This window comes from Fusarium verticillioides, chromosome 2, assembly GCF_000149555.1.
Source record: "Fusarium verticillioides 7600 chromosome 2, whole genome shotgun sequence".
NCBI lineage: Eukaryota > Fungi > Ascomycota > Sordariomycetes > Hypocreales > Nectriaceae > Fusarium > Fusarium verticillioides.
This window is the reverse complement of record NC_031676.1, coordinates 3,827,811-3,845,316: the sequence shown is the minus strand read 5'-3', so window position 1 is coordinate 3,845,316 and position 17,506 is coordinate 3,827,811. Positions and strand designations below refer to the sequence as shown.

At 50.5% G+C, this 17,506-nt stretch overlaps 4 protein-coding genes across 7 annotated transcripts; 1 reads left to right on the top strand and 3 right to left on the bottom strand.

Moving 5' to 3' along the window:
- Positions 1–674: 674 nt before the first annotated feature.
- FVEG_03757 (hypothetical protein) lies at positions 675–3,283 on the bottom strand. The gene is made up of 4 exons (XM_018891379.1): positions 2,968–3,283; positions 2,826–2,894; positions 2,495–2,732; positions 675–2,439 (listed from the first exon to the last, which is right to left on the bottom strand). The coding sequence occupies exons 1-4, from the start codon at positions 2,999–3,001 to the stop codon at positions 885–887; spliced, it is 1,896 nt and encodes a 631-aa protein (XP_018747883.1). The 5' UTR covers positions 3,002–3,283; the 3' UTR covers positions 675–884.
- A 2,270-nt stretch (positions 3,284–5,553) lies between these two features.
- Positions 5,554–6,611, top strand: FVEG_03758 (hypothetical protein). The gene is made up of 2 exons (XM_018891380.1): positions 5,554–6,195; positions 6,244–6,611. Exons 1-2 carry the CDS (start codon positions 5,620–5,622, stop codon positions 6,274–6,276), a joined length of 609 nt encoding a protein of 202 aa, XP_018747884.1. The 5' UTR covers positions 5,554–5,619; the 3' UTR covers positions 6,277–6,611.
- On the bottom strand, positions 6,298–10,081 carry FVEG_03759 (MADS-box transcription factor, other eukaryote). The gene is made up of 3 exons (XM_018891381.1): positions 8,900–10,081; positions 8,675–8,831; positions 6,298–8,587 (listed from the first exon to the last, which is right to left on the bottom strand). Exons 1-3 carry the CDS (start codon positions 8,953–8,955, stop codon positions 6,842–6,844), a joined length of 1,959 nt encoding a protein of 652 aa, XP_018747885.1. The 5' UTR covers positions 8,956–10,081; the 3' UTR covers positions 6,298–6,841.
- A 1,382-nt stretch (positions 10,082–11,463) lies between these two features.
- Positions 11,464–16,201, bottom strand: FVEG_03760 (transcription initiation factor TFIID subunit 1). 4 transcript variants are annotated; one of them, XM_018891385.1, is made up of 4 exons: positions 13,019–16,201; positions 12,798–12,854; positions 12,553–12,747; positions 11,464–11,943 (listed from the first exon to the last, which is right to left on the bottom strand). In XM_018891385.1, exons 1-4 carry the CDS (start codon positions 15,988–15,990, stop codon positions 11,835–11,837), a joined length of 3,333 nt encoding a protein of 1,110 aa, XP_018747889.1. In that variant the 5' UTR covers positions 15,991–16,201; the 3' UTR covers positions 11,464–11,834. The 4 variants fall into 4 exon arrangements, with proteins under 4 accessions (XP_018747889.1, XP_018747887.1, XP_018747888.1 ...); XM_018891383.1 differs by having other exon boundaries at positions 12,798–16,190; XM_018891384.1 differs by having other exon boundaries at positions 11,908–12,747.
- Positions 16,202–17,506: the final 1,305 nt, after the last annotated feature.

Here is a 17,506-nt window from a genome sequence, read left to right as displayed (position 1 = left end):
AGCTGGAATTTCGGGAGAGCGGACGGATAGGGGCGCAAGTGTGAGGTCAAGCACATACAACGTTGAGTCGAATCTTGTGAACCTACCCTGGACTGTCAAACATGATGATATCCGGGCATTTCTTGCAAATGTCTATGTATTAATTATTAATACCCTTGAGTCCTTATAATTGAAAAGCACTGTCAATTGGTTATTGGGTAAATGCTGGAGGTTGTTGTTTCAACAGTTCACCATTCTGCTTCATACAATTAAGAACTCGAATGAATCAGTCCTTGACATCAAAAGATCTCGAAGGTTGCACAAGCTGTCATTGTTGTATTCAGTCATACTACCCTCAATGCAACGTATTCTCAGGGCCGCGTGGAGTGTAACAGACTGAAACATTTCCAGATAAACCTGATCGCCAGGCACATAATAATAAGTAAAGTAAAAGTCCTTTGTGATACATGTGCAAGGTTCGATAACCTCAAAGTCGCCATCCCAAAGAAACCTAAGGACCTGTTTTCTGAGAGATGAAAAGACTTGATAAGTTTAGGATACTTTAGGAAGCCTTTTAGACCAGTTGATATTGATACCTCGATGCGATATCAGAAGTTTTCCTTCTCCCTGAGGGCATTCCCTCACAGTAACAAATACATCAGCCAATACCCTAGTTTCACTGAACAAACGAGAGACACCGGTTGTCAGATGTTAAAATATCTTCATAAATTTGTATAAACTAGATTTAGCAACAAGCTTGCATGCATCCCGCCTATGAATACAAAAATCCCAGACGCCTAATATTTGCCAGAGCCCTTCTTTTTTGGGGGGCATATGGGTACTACAAAAATAAATCGCACAAGAATCATCGCCGCGTCACCACTGTTACATCAGTGCATTCGAACCTAAGGCTCAAGAGTAACCTCCTGGCCCTTGACGCGGCCAATGACCTGCTGGGGCGCGTACTTGGGGATGACCTCGTCGTCGTGCAGCATCTCGAACTCCTCAGTCGCGTCGCGGCCCATGAAGTTCAGGATGGCCTGTACGCCGCCGGGGTGCTCCTCGAGCCAGTTGCTGAGGTCCATGACGACGCCCTTGACGACGACCCAGACGTTGTCCTTGGTGTTGTGCTTGGCGATCTCCTCCATGGTGAACTCCTTCTCGGGCACCTTGAAGGCCTTGGGGTCGTTGGGCTTAGCAGCCTTGGCACCGTCGTCCTTGGTAGGGTTGGGACCAGCGGAGGCGGTGGCCTGCTCGTCAACCTTTGAAGGAGCACCGGAGCCTGAGGGGGCGGCACCGGGAGCACCCCAGGAGACGGTCACCTGGTTGGGGACTGAAGGGTCGAGGTGCAGAGAGATCTGACCGACACGCTCAGCAGCGCTGCCGACACCGCCCTTGAGAGCGTTCTGGAAGAGGTAGTTGCTGGCAGTGTCACCAGCAACACGGCCGTAGACGACGCAGCCGAGAAGAGAAGAACCACCAAGACGGTTGGCACCGTGAACACCACCAGCCAACTCACCACAGGCGTAGAGACCCTCGAAGGGCTGCTTCTCCTGGTTGAGGACCTGAGCCTTGTCGTTGATCTCAATACCACCCATGGTGAAGTGGAGAACGGGCTCCATGACGGCGACGTGGAAGTCATCGTCAACATTGACGGGCAAGTTGTGGAAGAACTTCTTGCCCCAGGGGTCCTTCTGCTTGCCATCGGCAATGTCATTGTAGGTAGAGAAGGTCTTCTGGAGGTGCTCAGGAGTGCAGCCAATCTCCTTGGCGAGCTCCTTGCCGGTCATCTTCTTCATGAGACCACGGCCAGAGTAGTGGCGGGTGTGGAAGTCAAGGACCTTGGAGGCCTTGGAGTTGAGGACAAGACGGATGGGGAACTTGTTCTTCTTCTTCTCCTCCCACATCATGCCGGAGACGTAGTCACGGTGACCGAGCTCATCACAGAATCGGTCACCATCGGCGTTGAGGAGGAGACCACCCTCACCACGGAGAGCCTCAGCAGCAAGGAACTTCCACTTGGAGCCGGGGTCCTTGGGGTCGACGAGACCTGTGGGGTGGACCTGGACCTTGTCCATGTCAATGCCGTTACCGCCAATGGCCATGACCATCTTCTGACCGTCACCAGTAGCGTGTGTGCCGTTTGTGGTGGCAAGGCCATAGGTATCAGGTCGGTGCTTCTTGAGCAGAGAAGAGTCGGAGAAATCAGCGGCATAGCCACCAGTAGCGAGGACAACGGGACCGTCAATGGAGACGATCTCACCGTTGTACTCGTACTTGACACCAGTGATCTTGTTACCCTCCTTGTTAAGCTCGGTGACGCGGGCCTTCTTGACGATCTCGACGCGGCCGGGTTCGCTCTCAGCAAGCTCCTCAAGGCGCTGCATCAGGGCGTATGTGATGGCCATACCAGGGAACTTGGCATCGTGACCTCGGTGGGTTCGGGGCTGGGAGTGACCACTGTGATGATTGTCAGCTTCTTGTTCCGATGCGTCGGAATGCGACTTGAACATACCCGAGACGAGAGACGAGGGTGAGGTCGAGGTTGAACTCATCCTGAAGCCACTCGACAGCAGCAGCGGACTTGTAGGTAAGGACCTTGATGAGGTCGGGTCTAGCCTTGTCACGGGCAGACTTGAGGGTATCATCGTAGAACTGCTTCACGCTGTCGGGAATGCCAGTCTCAACCTGTGTCCTTGTGAGGGCACCGTTGATACCGGAAGTAGCCTTGGTAGAGTTTCCACCGAAGAAGCCTGCAGAAAGCAAATGTCAGCGAATGTTGCGGTCTAACAAGTCCAGGCGCTTCAATGCGCTCGCTGGCTTAGTGAGATCCCGAAGTGACATACCCTGCTTGTCGAGGACAACGACGTTGCCGCCAGCCAAGTAAATGGTGTGCGCAGCAGACAGACCAGAGACTGCAAAAGAGAGATTAGAATCGTCGCAACACACGGCGCATAGCCTACAAGAGGCGAATCAGTGTCAACTTACGGCCACCGCCAACGACAATCACTCTAGGAGCCATTGTTGCGTGTGTGTGTTTTGGTATGTGAGTATAATGGAGAAGGGTATAAAGAGGACACGGCAGACTCCCACGCAAGAATACAAGAGAAACAGGGAGACAAGATGGTCTTGGGAGGATGGGGAATAAGAATACAAGATCAAAAAGAAAAAAGGTCGGAGGAAGAGGAGAAGATCAAGGGACAAGTTCTTATTTAGTACTGTATGCGATCGAATGGTAAGGACGCCAACAAGGCCGAGGGCGAAGGTCAAGCACCGAAGAGGAACCCCAGTTGGTTAGTGCATGCCGAGGTCGAATGATGAATGAATGAATGAGCCGCGAGCGCGTGCAAAAATGGGAAAAGAGCGGCCCCAGCCCAAGCCCAAGCCCACGCCGCCTGGCTCATTAACGAGGTTCAAGTACTTGTTTTACCACAAAACAGCACATAATTCTCGATTATCATTTGATCTAATGAAGTATCTATACTTCTACTGTTTTCTCATCTGTTAGATAATACTTTTTTATGTCTTTTGGCACCTCTGTCCATGACTGTCGCAAACACCGACCTGACGAACTTGAGACCTGCAGCAAATCAGATGCCACCATTTTCTCAGCATAACAGGGCCAAGGCCCAGGATTGCTCCCCGGAAGCGGCAGCAATGCCCACTGAGACTTAGCGTCAGTTCCCTGTATCCACCCCCGCTACGGTTAGAATTTGGGGATTGGGGGAGGTACATCAGTTCCATCAGTTGACTTTCATATGAACGTTTACTCGTCTATTGAAGTGTAATACTCTGTAAACTAACAGTCTCTCACCAATTGAGGGGCCTATAGACTCTAATCCACATCCTGTCCCCAACAAAGATCATCTTCGGCTCAGTTGCTCGCTGCCCTCGCCGTAAGCTACGCCGAAACACCGCATCGCATTTGTCTACCAGGCGACCGGGCAACCCACCGACAATGGCCTCTCTCGCGACTGATGTGCCGAGGCTCCGCTCCTGAGGACGTGGGGAAAGCTACAGCATCTCAGGCTAAGCCGTTAACTAAGTCGACACTACAGTACGAGACAAGTGTTGGTTGTGATTCCGGGGTTCCGGGGTTCCGACTTGTCTAGGTAATAAGGAGTCTTATCATGGGAGCATGATCATGAATCGGATGTCGTATTATATCTCGTCTATTTATCTTATTCTAACTCTCAGCATGTGAAAAAACAATTCTCCTCATGCACTCTCCTCACTCTTCATCTTTCTCCTCGTTTCTGACACCTGAGACTCATCCAATTATGTCTCTCTTCTCCAAACCCCACACAGCCGGACTTGTGACCGACCGCCTCGGCCAAGTAACCGGACACACCACGGACACACAAGCATGAACTCAGACGGTACACGTGATCTGAGCTGATCAATTCCTCCTCTCGAGTTCAATAAATCATCAGACTTTCACATGCCATCTCATCCAAAAAAAAAAAGCACATGAATCGTCTGCATAACTGAAACCCTCCTGCATCTTGTCCATGACGCCGTCTTCCCCACGTTCATGACTAGAGATCCAGTGACAGGCATTCATCCTCAGGCTTGTGACAGTTTGATCTGGTCAGCTGTCTTCCTTTTCGACGTCGCTCATTCGCTTACTGTTCTCGAAAAAGCACGTGAAAGTCTCGCCTCCATTCTTTGTCTGGGGATTGAAGTCCTCCTTGGGCTTAAGTTTTCCCCAGATTCTTACACGTGCATCATCTGACCCCGGAAATTGTCTGAGCCTCCGCAACTTCTGCCTTTCCATTTGTCTAGAGTCTCTGCCGTCTTACTGAAACCTGGGGGCTGACTCAGCGTGCTTTCACATGTGAATGCCAGTACCGAAGGGCCACTGGAACTCAGAGTCCGACTCGAATCAGGCTGGTTTTGACTTGCAGTCTCGACGGGTCTTCTGTTGCTTCGCTGATCCCTTTTTCATCTTTTTGAGAGGGACTCCTCATGCAGGGTTCAGTCTCAAAGCCAATGACGTAGGTGACATGTCCCTGAATCTCTACTACCGGGTAAGAAAAGCGCCATATACTCAACGGCTTGAGGTACGCAGTTTATATCATGCGAACAGAATCCTCTTTGATTGAAACCTGTATCAAACTTGAGTTTTTATAACTCTAGTGTGCTCATTGCATTGAATGTATAGTGTACCTCAATGCATGGTGGTTTTAAACGTACGTACGTCAGTGCTGTCTAGACTGTGAGTAAGTGAAAAGCAAGAACATGTTACAGAGTATTTTACAAAAGATAACTAGATCGGTTGAAGACTAAATCAGCCTGAATAGACTGCAACATTTGTTATCTTAAAGAAAGCCAACTCTGACTTTCATTGGAAACTCCAAGATGGCTCTGCTTGATGGCTCGCAACGATAATGCGCAAACTGGTTCTCGGGCACCATATTATACCAACACCATACCTAAACATAGGGTGAGCCACTGTTATAATTGTACGCTATAGATCAGATTCCTTGAGAATGCACCAGACATGCGGCGCAACTTTCTGGTGTAAGTCATTGAGATACCGATCCCGTGACCAATCACGTTACCCCCCCAACATGCAAATCCCCTCATGACGTACTATCAAACCTCAACCAAACCTAAACCTACATCGACATATTCACAATGAAACCTCTTATCGCCCTAACAGCTCTATTCAGCCTATCAACCGCCTCACAGTCTCCCCTCCGCGACAATCAAATGCCCCTCCCCAAACCTCCCATCCCTCTAAAAGGCCATCTCCCTCTAATGTCTCCCGACCAACCCTCCGTCCAGCCCTCCGTCGCCCTCGGCGACATCCTAGGCTCCAACCGCGGCCTAACATCGTTCTCATCCTTCGCGCGCATGCAGCCCTCCACTGATACACGACTCAGCGACCTATCAACGAATACCACTGTTCTTGCGCCGCTGAACTCAGCTGTTGATGCGCTCCCGCGCAAACCGTGGGAACAACCCGCTGATTATAACACTTTTGGCGCTGATGCGTATGAGGGTGATGGGGGGCAAGATAGGGCGAGGGAGAATATGAGACGGTTTGTGGAGGCGCATCTTGTGCCTGTCAGCCCGTGGGAGAAGGGGGAGAAGAGTAAGACGCTGGGGGGCAAGGAGGTTTGGTGGGAGGTTAAGGAGGGACGGAGGGTTATTATGCCTGATGAGGTTGAGGTTGAGAAGGTTGCTAGTCAGGTTGGGAATGGAGAACTGGTAAGTCTGTCAAGATCATGATGGGAGAAATGCTAACTTGAGATACAGTGGATTCTGAAAGGAGTTTTGAACTACGCCTAGACAGCGCTGGCGGGTACAGATACACGAATAATGATAGATTGATGATTAAGCAAGTTGGATACAGCTAGATGTTTGCGCAAGATTTCGGGATACTTTCTTATGGGCAGTGATATCTAGGATAATACACGAGGTTCAAAGATATCACCATGCATCAGTCTGCTATTCATCCAGTATATTGATTAGGTCAACATGTTCGTCGCCGGTATCATCTATCCGAACTCCCAGAAACAACACCCTCCGAAACAGACATAAATTACAACAAGGACTATACCTCTAGAACAAACTCCCTCCACTTTTTCGTCATGCAGGCCATTCTGCACATGTCGCTCCAAACTCTGCAAGCTACCCATATACTCAAGGGGCTCACAAGCCAGGTATAATATCCAAGATGAAAGGAATACAGGCAAATTCTGCCTCAAAACAAGAGACTGTAAGGCCGTAAACAAGACACTGGCCAGTACTGATGACGTTCTATGACTGGCATGCAGGGGCCAGCCTATGATGCCCTGTCGATTGAAGCGTATAGCAAAAAGCACTTTTGTATGAAAACACTTTCCGACGAGCGTTACTCCTCCACCTTCAACCGCTTTGGTTCTGACTCATCCGCAGGATCACTCTGTGTTGTGGCTCCTGGCTCAGGAGTCTTTCGTTTCGTTGCAGTAGAATTGCTTGGGGCTACACTCAAGTTTTGACCCAAGCTCCCATTGGCACTAGGCAGAGGATCTCTGTCCTTAGAAGCATTTGAGTTTGCATTTGGTGTCGTGTTCAGGTCATCTCTGAGGAAACTAGGACCTGAACCGACAACTGGCGTTGCAAAGTTCAGCGGACTTGGTAGTGTGTTACTGTCACCTCCCCGAAAGTTCCAATCGGGATAGAAGCTACTAGGGCTCGGAAGGAGTTCATTTGTCAAGAAACGTGATGGCAAGGCAGAGACAGGAGTATCACCATTCACATTCTGCTGAGGAGGCGGCCGGGCAAAAGGATTTGGCGGACCAGTAGCACCCGCGGACAGTATTGCTGACGCAGACGGGGAGGGAGGAGGAAGCACAAGTGACGACTGAGAGTTGTGGCGTTGAGGCGCCTGAGTTGTAGTTTCTGTAGCCACCCGCGGCGAGTTTGACTCTGCCGTTCGTGCGCTACCGCCGCCTTCAGATCCGCCATCCGGAATCTGCACCGTTAAGCGAGGGCCACGAGGTCGAGCTCCTCCGGGACCGCCGGCCTTTGCGCTGTTAGAACGCGACGGGGGAGTCAAAGTGGTTTCTGGTATTGACGACAGCGACACTGTTCGAGACTTCTCATCGGTCTGGGTACTGGCACGCTGTGGCAAATGGGGTGATGATTTGGGCACATCGGCCGCCCGGTTTAGTGCAGCCACATCAACTGACTGTGAACGGTTGGCGGCATTTGCAGCATTAGCAGCGGCAGCTGCAGCAGCAGACTCTGATTTGTTCGACTCGGAAGTAAAGGATGCCAGGTGCTGGGACAAAATAGACCGGTTCTCTTCGATAGGAGTGAAGATACTATGGGATTTCCTTTGAGGTAGCTTCTTGATGGCACTGTCCGTGTTCAGTAATGGCGGCTGAGGGCGTTCTTGTGGCTCCGTCTTGGGTTCCACGGGAGGTGGTGGCGGAGGATCATGAAGTCGACGTTCAGGCTGGGGCGGCGGAGGTGACATCTGTGACATATTCGGAGGAAGCTGTTGTTGAGGCGGTTGAGGCGACGGCGTTGGACGGACAGGAGCTTGGATTGGTTGTGACGGCGGTTGTGAACTGTAAGCGGGAGGCATCGGAGAGGGCATCGGGGACCTGCGGTCATCCATGTACGGTCCTGGTTGCTGCATGTGGCTAGGCTGTTGATGATAAGCATATTGAGGATGAGGACCATGTTGAGGTATTAGACCGGGAGGATGAGGCGAGTTGTAGATAGGCGGATTGGGCATATAGTTCATTCCGGGATGCGGAGGGCCGGGCGGAGGTGGAGGTTGGACCATGCCAGGACCCATGCGGTGCATATCCGTTCGAGATGCCGGCCGTGAGCCGATCGATGGTTGCGGAGTATGTTGTCGCTGGATAGGATGACCAGGATGCGCTTGGAATGGACCGCCATTGCCAATAGGTGGTGATGCTGAAGGTGTATGATGTCGAATTTGCGGGAAAGGAGGTTGATGTTGTCCGTAAGCATGGGGAGGCATCATCTGGTTCTCGACAACTTCAGGACCATGGGGAGGGGTGCCGTCATTCTCCTCATCCTCGTCGTCATCGTTTCCGCCGTTGAAGTCGGAAGGACCTTTGTGTTCACTAGGACCGCCATGCTATTATCTATTAGCAAGCAATAAGGCGCGTCGTAGTCGCAGCATGTGTTCGGAGGCGTTGCGACTACCTCTAGAAGTGAAACTCACATATTGATATCGGTGGATAAGCTCTCGCATATCCGTCGATGAATATTCGTAAAGCTTCTTATTGTTGCCGAAAATGAAGACGGCGACATCGACAGAGCAGAGCACGGAAAGCTCATGAGCCTTCTTGAAAAGACCGCCCTTGCGCTTTAAGAAGGTGCTTTGTGCGCCAGTTAGTCGCGAATTTGAAGACCCCAAGATCTGGTGATCTGTAGCGGGTTTACTTACACAGAGCGATTCCTGTCATCCTTGATCGCCTTGATCTCAATCTTTCTTCGTCCCATGTTGAACGGTTGTGCAGTTCAATTTGGAGAAATGTGTCGCGTTTCCACGCGGGGAAGCTCAACGGTCGCGGCCAAAGAGATGTGGAAGATGCCTGAGACGTTGGTAGTGGAGCAGGGTGGAATTGGAACTGGGTCGCGCAGATCGTCGCAAAGAAAAGGAGTCGACAGTTTGACGCGGAGAAAGTCGAGCCGCGATGTTGTGGTCAAGTCAGGTTAGAGTCAAGTTGAAGCGGTTGTAGTCGTGATCGTAAGCGAGAACAAAGAATAGTTCGAACGGCGTGGTAAAGTGGATGCTACCAAAGAACGCTTGAGGAAACGGAGAAATAAACCGAAAAAGTCGATGGATAAAGCCGAGAGAAGAGGAGCAGGTTGTGTGAGATGACGGAAGCGGCTGTCGCGGTGGCCGTGCGAGGTTGTATAAGAGAAAAAAAAGAGTGGGAGCGGGAGAGGATTTGATGAGGGAAGCGAAGGTGGTTTGATTTGGCTTGCTCTGTTCTGCTCTGCGTTGCTTGGAGCTGGGACAAGCCGAAATAGAAGTAACCTTTCAGTCAGTCGAAGGACCCCCAGGCCGTTGGCTGGCTGCCTTTGTAGCTTAGTGGCCGGCAGCTGGTGGAGGGGTACTTGGTGCAGTAGCGCGTCGACGGTATCTCTTCTTTAAGCTTGGCCTTTGGTGGTACCTCTTTTTTAGTCCCGAGGGGAGCGGGATAAGAGAGGGCACAGAGTGAGGCAGAGGATAAGTGACGCAGGCATGCGAGTCGCGTATATCATCAGATGTGATGCGCAGACGAGATGGAATTTTGAGTTCACGAGAGCCGTTGCGACAAGAAGACTAGATTTAGACGAGATCTGCCCTCAAGACCGTTGCGCGACGCGACGCGATAGCGGTAGAAAAGTAAGATTTCAAGAGAGGGCTTGGGGGATATTTCCTGGCGCTTGCGCTTGCGCTTGAGAAAGGGGGCAAAGCGTGGGAAAAACGAGCGACCGTCAAGTTGAAGGTTTTGGTCTTGGGGATCGATAAGACGTCGATGGGGCTGAATCTGGCGTCTGTGGTTGGGATGGGAGTAGATGGATGGCTTCTAATAATAGACGGATCGTGTTCACTTTCACTCGTGCGTGCGGGTGCGGGATGGAGAAAGCGACGGGAGGGAAAAAAAGAAGGCAGCATGGAACCCGCACGAAAAACCTCCTTGCTTAGATAAGGTGAGCGTGATTGGATACAGGTCAGACGGGGCTCACCGTCATGGTGGGTTTTAGTGGAGTTGGGCCTGGACTATGGCACTCGAGGCCCTGGAACGGTCCCCTAAAGAGGCGCCAACGTTCAGGGAGACAGACCAGGACGGGACGGGACAGCGGAATGGAACTTGGACAGTCAGTGGAAGTGGAGGTCCAACCACCGACTTTTGGAAATAACATCATTGACTCGACGTTTGTCGCACCACGTTGCTCTCTACCTGGGGCCTGTCTATGTCTATCTTGTACAGTGCAGTTGAAGGTATATCAGGTATGATATAGCCATGGGCTCTTGGTAGATGGAAGAGTCTCGAGTCCAACAAGTCTTTTCTCGAACAACTAAGAAGCTCTCACATCAACCACCAACCTCTCAATACAGCTCTTATCGTCTTGAAACCACAAAAGCCCAGGCCATATCCTGGTTCAAGTCAACGGAAACAACACATCGACTAGCGCAAACGAGGCTAAAGCAACTCTTCCGGATATCGCTTCCTGTGTTTCATGCATCTTGACAGACAGGAAAGGAAGCCGAGCCTCTTTCGTTCCCACCCATTCCGCTGCAACGGCTTTCGTATTCCCACCACAGATTTTTGGTGCTGTGTCTCTTAGCTCGAAGTTTGCCCTTGCGTCGATGATCATGGTCTGTTCTCTCCCACGAGTGGCCTTAAGCTTCAAGCTATGTCCTCTCGACCGACACCAATCATGAATCTAACAAGTTGAGTCAGTATAGATAGACTCGTTGAACACGTCCGTGAAGCTACTGACATCGGTAAAGCTATAGCTTATCTCCTCTAACTTCCTGTCCCGTCCCCGTCCCCGTCCCCGTCCCCGTCCCCTCATGACATATGCCAGAGACCCTAGTTCCCAACCGTCATTTTCCAGCTTCTAAAAATACAATTATGCATAGCAGCCTCACACCCGGGACCAGGTCATGCATCAACCATGCGGGCCAATTAGCCCAGCTTGTCAGGAGATTAACCCAGTTTATCAGTGGAGACACTATAATGGGGGCTAAATGTGCATCTCGAAATTTGCCCGCTTCTGAGACGTGAGAGGTCAACTGCACCACCAACAACTCATCACCTACGTATTTTAGACATCTTCACCGCATGCGACTCCATGGATCCTCGGATCACTTCTTGTCACATCATTGTCAAGGATGCTAGTTGCAGAGTTAGTAGACTCTCCCTACCTCTGCTTCGTCTAGGGTTGTCCGGCAATGGCTATCCGCCTTGTCAAGCGTACGTAGCATCATGAAGTTCGGCAAACAAACAGGAACAAAGTTAATGTTTCAAATGATGTTATTAATAGCATTTTGTCAGAAGAACTGTCGAACGCAGCCTAAGTAAATGCAATATCTTTCCTGTCGCCATACCAGCCTTTTCCGTGAAGCAACAAGGATCCCAAACTCCATTTCAATGCCATCCACCTCTGGTTTCGTGAGGGGGTATCAGAGCTTCCGTAATGTAATGTACAGCTCAATTCCTTCCCCGAAGCCTTTTTGAAGTCATTTAAAACCAAGAATATTAATGACATCACTTTCCTTCATGCTGACAATGAAGCCATATCAGCCAACCATTCTCAAAACTCGAGGTCGTAGTTTTGGCTGATCGAGATCAAGCTCCCTGAATAAAAGCAGTAATCGGGTTCTAACTGGGCGATCCAGCGGCGCCTCCTGGAGCATTGTAGTTACCAAAGCCTCCGTGCTCAGCAGCGCCATTGTCCGCTTTCATCGTGCCATTAAGCAGTGGACATAACCTTTGAGCAACATGTTAGTAAAGAGTTTTGAAAAGACGTGTCAATCACAAAAGAAATGCTGTATGTGATGTGGTAGTCGTTGCACGAATTGGTCTTCTCAACGCCATGCACCTCCAGATCGCCATTTGGGCACTTTCCAGGCGTTGCGGATGCGCTCAGCTTCACGTTGCGCACGCGCAATCTCTTGCTCGTAGGCTTTTTGCTCTTGGATGCGGCGCTTGAGTTCATCTTTGACTCTCTTCTGCTCGGCCTGTTCTTTGGCTTTGGCGGCTCGTTGCTTTTGAACTTGCCGAGCTTTGGCTTCACGCTCTTCTTGCTGCCGCTTGGCCTCCTCATCTTTCCGCTTGCGTTCTGCTTCTTTCTCTGCCGCTCGCCGCTCCTTTTGTAGTTGAAGAGCGATGGCCTTGTCCTCGCGAGCCTTTTCTTCAGCACGCCTTTTGGCATCTCGTGCCTTGCTTTTGTCGCATTGCTCCATGGCAATTTGCAATTGGGACTTGCGCGAGCGACTGCGCTTCGCGTTGTCGGCCTCTAGAGGTGCACACCAATTGAACGACATAGGGGGAGGGGGAGAAACAAAGGGAAGTGATGATGGAGAATGGGGGCTCATACTTCTTGTTTGTCTTGATGTGGCCGACTTGGCCACAATTGGCACACTTGCGGGTTGTTCCAGTTGGGACTTTATCGCCATTGACACTGGGTGACCCAGCATCTCCTGTGCTGGCCTTTTGGTGGAGCTCTTTTTGTTGCTCCCGAGCCTGTCGTCGAGCTTTGTTCTTCTCGAGTCGTTCGAGCTCCTTCTTGATTCTGTGCCACTGTTAGTATCGATTATCACATTGCGACTCGAGAAGACATACCTAATGCCTGCAAGACGGTCATGGTCGGCATTGCCTGTAGGACGGGAGCTGTAGATGCTGTTGAAAGATACACGTAAGCCGGTGCTCTAAACTCCAGTCCAGTAATGTCATTTCTTGAGCCAGGGTGGCCGACTCCGTAAGTTCGTCGACGTTTTCTTGTCACGACTCCCCTGCTCTGTGGTTGCTGAACTGCCTGGCGCGAGTTGGGTGGGTGCACGTACTCTCTCATCTCAAGATCCGCCTCTGTTCGCCGCTTCATATACTGCGAAATCACAACCGGATCGTGAACGACTTCGACTCGGTCTTGCATGCTGCCATCGGGCATTCGGATCTCTCGGGTTATGCGAATAGCGCGTCGTTGCTGTCGACTTGCCGAAGTCAAACCACTAATTTGGCTGGTACCGTCGTCGAACTGGGCTGGAGTCATTGCTGACTGAACGTTGAATCTGTCATCTTCATCTTCTGTTACCGCAACATCTTTGTCGTCATGCTCTTGACCATCTGAGAGTGTAGACTTTTGCTTCTCCCAAATTTCTCGAATACCTTCCTCGTACATTGCTTGCTGCTTTTTGACATTATAGGCGTGGCCACCATTAGCTCGCTTTTCACGCTCCATAGCATCTGCAGATGTAGCAAGCGGTCCCTGGACTGCCTCGATATATCCGCCCTTCATGGAGGTTCGAATGAAGGAGAAGCCAAGACCATGGCCTGTTGGGTCTCCTTCACCATGAAGTTGAAGCATGGCCTTTTGGGCACATGCATCGATGAAGGCCTTGGTTGTCTTCCATGGGGCCATCTTGTCCGCGAGAGTTTCTTCTTGCTTCTCTTGCTGCTTTTTGGCGCCCTTGGTGATCTTGCTGCCTTCATCCTCGACCTCATCATCGTCCCCATCTGCATCATTGTTCTGAACATCTTCCTCAAGGGAAGCATTTCGAGGGTCGTATCCGGCGTCCTCAAGCTCCTTGATACCAAGTTGCATAGCATCAAGTAGACAAACCTCTTCCGGCTTGATCATGGATCGGATCGTGCTCTCATCAGGCAGTATTTCGCCAGGTTTCAGTCGCCACATGCCCTTCTCGCCGCTCTCCCTGTCATACTGCAGAAATTCTTTGAGTTTTTGGCGATTTTGGGTATCAGTTGAGTCTGCAATATGCTTGGTGATGTCGGACAGTTGACAGTTGTCGGTATCGCTATGTCTTATCATGCGAAATGCGAGCATCTTCATCCTGTTCTTCGAGGCGTTCGTGACCTTGCGACTGTGTGGTCCTGGAACCTCGACAGAAGGGAATTGTTGACCGACGACATAAAGATGATCGATCTTGTGCAGATACCACCTTGAACCATGTTCGCCAGTAGTGCTGCGCACAACCAAGAAATCACTACCTCTTGGGTTATGCTTGAAGACTGGAGCTCGGTACATTTCGTTGTGCAATGTTGGCACAGTCTCACCAGGGTCAACAGTGCCGAAAAGGGAGAAGGGGGATCGATCTTCAGGAAGAAGCATGCGGTACTCTCCAAGTTCTTGTTTCGGGAGTTGCTCATCTTCGTTTGTGTCTTTCCGGCGATAGTAGTTAATCAAGCGGTTCCCCATACCGAAGCTGCTGAGCACTCGTGGACGCTGCTCACAGTACTCGTAGAGAACAGCCGTTGAGTTGTCGTTAATACTCAAATCCTTGGACTTGAGGAAGACTTCGTGCGCTTTGCCCTTCATCTGCTTTCGCTTCTGGTGTGCAGGCTTGTCAAATTTGATGATATGACCAGCAAACTTCTTGTACCTGAAACGAGGGCGATGATACTCATCTGTCGTACCACCGAGCTTAACCTTGTAGTACGGCCATGAGAGCTTGATAGCGGGCATACTGTGCTCGACAGAAATGTTGCCGAGTGTAGCACGGACCTTGCTTTGGTGGTTTTCCTTCAAAGCCTCGTATGCCTCGTCGTTCGAGATGTTGAAACGATTGGAGACATCGCGGCCGAGGTTGCCGTTTGCCATGCGCTTTAGTTTGTTGTCTGTGCGGGGTCGCTTTGCATTTCGTTGGGTTTCTTGAGTTTCGATAAGGAGGTAAGGATCGCTCATATCCAGTTGCACCCTCTTGGCACCTCTGCGTGTGGCGTCTTCAAAGTTGTCGAAGGAGGGGGCAGCATATCGGGGAATCTCTGGTAGACCAAGCTTGATTGTCTTGCGTTTCTTCGGTCGCGGTGGTCCTTCGTCGCCAAGGTCCATCAAGAACTCAGCATCCCATTCGTCATCTTGCTCTTCAAACAAGCGCTTCCGTGCTTGCTGTTCCTGCTGCTCGGCGGCTTGTCGGGCCTTGAAATCAGCTTCGATAGCCTCAATGCTGGCACCCCAATCTTCGCAGGCAAGCTCAATATCACGTAGGGTGAAGCCAGCAACCGTTTCGGAATCGGATTCTTGATCGAGGTCAAACTGGACATTATCTTCGGCTTGATCTTCCTGGTCCATGCCACAGTACACTAGACCTCTCTCCTCGCCCTGCCTAGGTTTGCGGGTGATGGTTGCAGTGCCTGGGATACGGAACAGCTTCTCTTGATCGGGAGCGAGTTCGAGTGTAAGTTTGCTGGTGACGAGCTGCTTGGGCTTTTTGACGGGTTTCTTCTCCTTCCAAGTGGCCTTCTTGGCTGGCAGGAGTTCGCTCCATGTCAAGATGTGCCCCTTCTTGAAAGCAGGCCATGTAGCTTTAAGGAGGTCCTCGACGGTCTCAGCGGGTGCGGGAATGTCATGATCCTGATTATCGAGATGTGGCTCGGGATCGAAGTTGATGCCAGGAAAGCTTAGACTCGCATCGAGAGGTTGGGTATCGTCAGTGGTATCGGCATCGCGAATCTGAGGTGCTGGGGAAGAGGGGCCTAGAATTGGATCTGGAGAAGATCCCTCTCCGAAGAGGTCGTCGGCATCATGACTGGTTCCGCCATCATCCGTGAGGCCAGGCATCTCCATAGAAACGCCAGCGCTGGGCTCCTCCTCGTCTGGTAAATCATCGTCACTGATATCTTCGTAATCCTCTGCATCGTCCGCCTTGCCAGACTGATCGAATTCGGCATTGTCGAGAATGATGCCGCCTCCGTTGTTTTGCGAATCTCCCAGTAGTTTCGCGATTTCTCGATCGTCGGCGGCATCCTGGGCCTTCCAGGCGTTCTCGTCAAAGGACGAGAAATCGTTCTCCTCAGCCATGATCGCGATGTCGCAATCGTGAAATCAGATCACTAAGAGGCCGCGGAAGTGTCGTTAATCTTATATCATAATTTTATCGCGTCGCTGGTGGTCGGCCGTCGCTCGGCGAGTCGTGGCTGTCGTGTGACGATTGAAAGGAGGGAATTCGTGTTTGCGTTGAGCTGAGTTGTTCACGGTTGCGTTCTCCTCTATGAAAGACGCCCAGGAGCCTGAGAATGAGCGCGGAGTCAGCCAATCAACGTCAAGATGGGATGGAGGATGCTGAAAGGCCAGTGCTTGGATTTCGAGGTGGGGCGGCGTAGAGTGGCGTGCAGGTCTCCACTGCAACACCATTGTCACGACAAGGAGCAATTAACGTGTGAATGTCAATAGAAACTCACCTTGTTATTGTACAAGCCTCACAGCCGGTGCTGTCACTACCATTACCCGCCTCACTAAGTAGCTTTTGAGTTGTTGAGTAAAAATTGAAGCTGAAACCTGATGACCTGATATCCATGTAAGGAAATGTTACCAGCAAACGAACATGGGACTTACAAGGGAGTCGCCGAGGAGCAAAAGATAGTTGCATTAGATCAAATCCAATATCGTAAATATATGTACCAGTGGCTGCTTTTAATTAAAGTTGATGTGGTGTGTTGAAAGAATAAAGTTACGTGGAAGCAAAGTCCGAATTTATAGAACGATCGGGAATTGAGAAGAGTGAATCACAAACTCATACTGGTATCTTAGACCTTCGAACTTGCATATATGAGGTGGAGCCAGGAAATTAATTTCTAAATATGTATTCATCTACTCCGTAGTAGTTATAAAAAGCATGTGGTGTTATGGTACCTAAATGAGTCGATTCAGAGTACAGCTAGCTCACGAGTATGCTCAATGCCAGGAGGGTCATGGCCATACGCTCGACTCATTGACAGGTGGAGCATAAAATTATAGTTCATGACCTTTAACTTACTCGTAACATTATTTATTGGTAGGAGATATAAGTGTTAGATGTCCCAGCCGCGGGTAAAGAATGGGAGTAAAGTTCGTCATTATGCTCAAGGCCATGCAGGTATCAACAGACCATCTATCGCCTGCCTCCTCCGCTTTAAAGGACGGAGGAATCGTGGGTGGAATAGAAGAACACCAGAACCGTACACAGCGATTGCCCTATAGCCTAGGCTTCATATCTTTTCTTAACTCTACGTGGATATAGCGCCCTTTCTTGGGATGTCATTACTGTTCCTCTCGGCGCTGAAGTACGTTTATCGACATCCAAAGCTCATTTGACGTGCAATTTGAAGGAACAGTCGAAAGAGGCGGTATCCAGTGCAAGGAGCGCTCGACACTGCGACACAGGCATCGCCTTAGACCGTTTATTAGATGTTAGTTAATATAGAGGTCGTTGTATTCGAGTTTGCTTGTCTTCTTCGCTCGACTGGAGGAAATATTTGCATCAACCTATTGACTCAGTCACAGCTGGCCAAGATGATGGTAAAGCTACCTCTTGAAGATGATATACGTCCATACAAAG